At 39.8% G+C, this 2,862-nt stretch overlaps 1 protein-coding gene across 1 annotated transcript; it reads right to left on the bottom strand.

Moving 5' to 3' along the window:
- LOC143876434 (calmodulin-binding receptor-like cytoplasmic kinase 2) lies at positions 1-1,593 on the bottom strand. The gene is made up of 2 exons (XM_077378127.1): positions 981-1,593; positions 1-898 (listed from the first exon to the last, which is right to left on the bottom strand). The coding sequence occupies exons 1-2, from the start codon at positions 1,423-1,425 to the stop codon at positions 237-239; spliced, it is 1,107 nt and encodes a 368-aa protein (XP_077234242.1). The 5' UTR covers positions 1,426-1,593; the 3' UTR covers positions 1-236.
- Between the last annotated feature and the right edge of the window lie 1,269 nt (positions 1,594-2,862).

The raw sequence follows: 2,862 nt of genomic DNA, 5'->3' as shown, positions 1-2,862 counted from the left end.
TTTGTGGGAAAGAGTTGCAATATGTGTTCTCATGCCTATTGGTAAGAATATGTGGAAAAATAAGAAAGAAAAAATGTCTATTGCGACAGAACATCATATTCGGGTTTATATGGATCATCGACCATTCGGATTAACTAGGAGTCTCTAACTAATAGAGAAGTGAGTAACAATCATTATAGACAAAAAAAAAGAAAGAAAAGGGAAGTGAGAGAGCGAGAAAGAGTAGTATTTACAATTTATACCGGCAATTCAATTCTATGACGAGATTGGGTTTCCAAGCAATAGACAAGTCTGTCCATAATCTGGGTCATGGTGGGTCTGGCCACCGAGTTTTCAAGCAGAGCCGAATTAGCAATGGCAATTAAGACCTGGATTTGTTGGACGTCTACATTTCCTTGAAGCTTGGGATCCAGCATCCCAACCACAATATTAACATCCCCACTCTTGCGACTATTCTCAGTCCACTCAGCCAACGTAACTGAGCCCTGTACTGACTTGAGCCCCGTTATCAGCTCTAGTAGTAGAACCCCAAAGCTATAGACATCACTCTTTGATGAAACCTCCCCTGTTGTCAAGTAATGAGTGTCAGTATAGCCTATCGAACCTTTGATGATGCTTGGGGCTTGGATCCCAAGATCATGCCCCAATTTGCAGAGCCCAAAGTCTGTGAGCTTGGCATGGTCATTGTCAATCGAGAGAACATTGGAGGACTTAACATCTCTGTGAATTATGGGTGGGTCCGCCTCTGAATGTAGATAGTTCAATGCACGAGCAATGTGTAGAGCTATATTCAAGCGGTTAGACCATGAAAGGATGCCATACGATTGTCCTTCATACGTGTGCATTCGTTCAAAGAGGCTCTTGTTTGGAACGTGCTCCAAAAGTAGAAGTTGTTCACCTGCGTGGTGAAAGCTCGAAATTATGCCTTATTCTATAAACTACGGAAATACACAAGTAAAAAGAGAGGTTTGGATTTTTACCATTTTCAAGACAAAATCCCATCAATCCAACCAAATTTGGGTGGGAAACTCTGAGCAGTATAGAAACTTCGTCCAAAAACATCCTCCTGCTCCCCCCTCTCTCTTCCATGACCCTCTTCACAGCCCCGAGTTTTCCATTGCCAAGCTCCGCAGAATACACAAATGAAGTGGCTCCCACACCAATTCTATCCCTAAAATTCTTCGTTGCATTTCTCAATTCGTCAAGCCTGTAGCTCCTCATTGCACTGCTACTGCTATCTACCCCTCCCTCTCTACAATTCTTTTTTTTATCCTCACTTTCTTCGCCATACTTCTCTCTAATGCTTTCATCCCTTATATACAAGAACAATCTCCTTAAGAAAATTGTGACACCGATCACTGCAATAATTGCTCCTATAATCCACAAATGTCTTGGCTTTGCAAAATAAACTCCTAAGACGCTCATGTTAAGAGTTGATAGATATCTTCCTATTCTTCTTTCTAAACCCAAGTTGAAAAGGCTGTTTATTCAAGGGAGTTAGGCACTAAAACAAAATGAGAGAGATGGGTAGATGTTGCATAGGACATTAAGGGAGAATCGCCACGAGGGTGTCAAAAGATCCACAATTTTGGAGTTTGGGATGATACTTTTAGGGAGATCTCTCTAATACGATCGAGTCACCTTATACAGGCAAATCCAGATATAGTGGCCCTTGTTATGTCGTTTTTCCACTTGGCTCACAGCTTAAAATTTATGTTGTAGCCAATTAAAAGGTCGGGAGAGAGAGAGAGAAAGAGGACAACACGTGGAATCTTTGCATTTGTGGTTGAAGATAAGATTTAAACTAATAAATTTCCAACGCATCTAAAGCACATTTTGTCATTTCTCTGCTTCCCTTGCGTAGCCAAATTGCTTTTTGTATTTCGGCTGGAACTAGCTCCTGTCTAAGACTTCAAGATTACGGGTTTTAGAAGTAAGGATGTAGCAAAATGATTACATTGTAAACGAGCAGCTCTTGGTTCTGAGAATTTGAAGGATTTGACTACAATTATTAAACAAGAAGAAGGTAGAAAAAGAAGGGGAAATTTACCAGAAATCCCCTTGAGAAGTTATCAACCCAAACTCCCTTGAATAATTGTTAATTAAATTCACCACTTTGACTTTTAATAGTTTCTCTCTCTAGTAAGGATGGGATGAACATTAAAGATGCCAAAACTATATTTCTTCCTTAAAAAGCATCAATTGGGCCCCACTCCTAAACTATTTGTATGTGATTGGATCCGAATGGCATTCATGAGTCCAAATAATTGTCATTGAGAAGATCTTGATCAGATGATCATACGTTATTGATCCATCAAGTCTCGTTCAGGATTCTGTCAAGAAAACATAGAGCAATATTGATTTTTAGAGTCTCATATCTTATGCACGGATGCCCATTGGGGATGGGACAAAGGCCATGTGGGTTGCCCCATGTTGTTCCACAACTTCAACCATCTTCATTTTGTTTTAGGATCTCAAATAAAAAATAACCAAAACTTGTGACTGGCTTCATGTGAGGAGGATTTGGGTTTCATCACTCCAACAGCTGGGTTTGAGTAGACATTTAGTCCCTCACAAGGGAAGTGATACTTTGGCCCATTGTCTTGATAGCATCTCTTTAACAACTATATTTTGACTAGAATCCTCAAAAGAGTTACCAAACTCTAATCTCTTACTAACTATTTTCACTTCGTTGGTTTGTTAATGGCACTCCTCACTCCTTTAGTTGACTAATAATAAAAAAAATGATAAAATGACAAGCTGTGAGACTCTCTCAGAGCACCCAATTTTTTGAGTTATTAAGCTTGGCATGTGGTGTGATAAAAATCCGTTGATCTGGGCGAAAACTATATTCCCAGGTCA

This window comes from Tasmannia lanceolata, unplaced genomic scaffold, assembly GCF_043159265.1.
Source record: "Tasmannia lanceolata isolate RefF3 unplaced genomic scaffold, GAP_Taslan_0.1 ptg000005l, whole genome shotgun sequence".
Lineage (NCBI taxonomy): Eukaryota > Viridiplantae > Streptophyta > Magnoliopsida > Canellales > Winteraceae > Tasmannia > Tasmannia lanceolata.
This window is presented reverse-complemented; position numbering and strand designations above follow the sequence as displayed.

What these genes read in the sequence shown, in the direction of transcription:
- LOC143876434 (XM_077378127.1), bottom strand. Translation starts at nt 1,425, where the DNA reads ATGAGCGTCTTAGGAGTTTATTTTGCAAAGCCAAGACATTTGTGGATT. An exon ending in GGGATTTTGTCTTGAAAATG is followed by an intron (nt 899 to 980) that starts GTAAAAATCCAA and finishes TTCACCACGCAG; the next exon opens with GTGAACAACTTCTACTTTTG.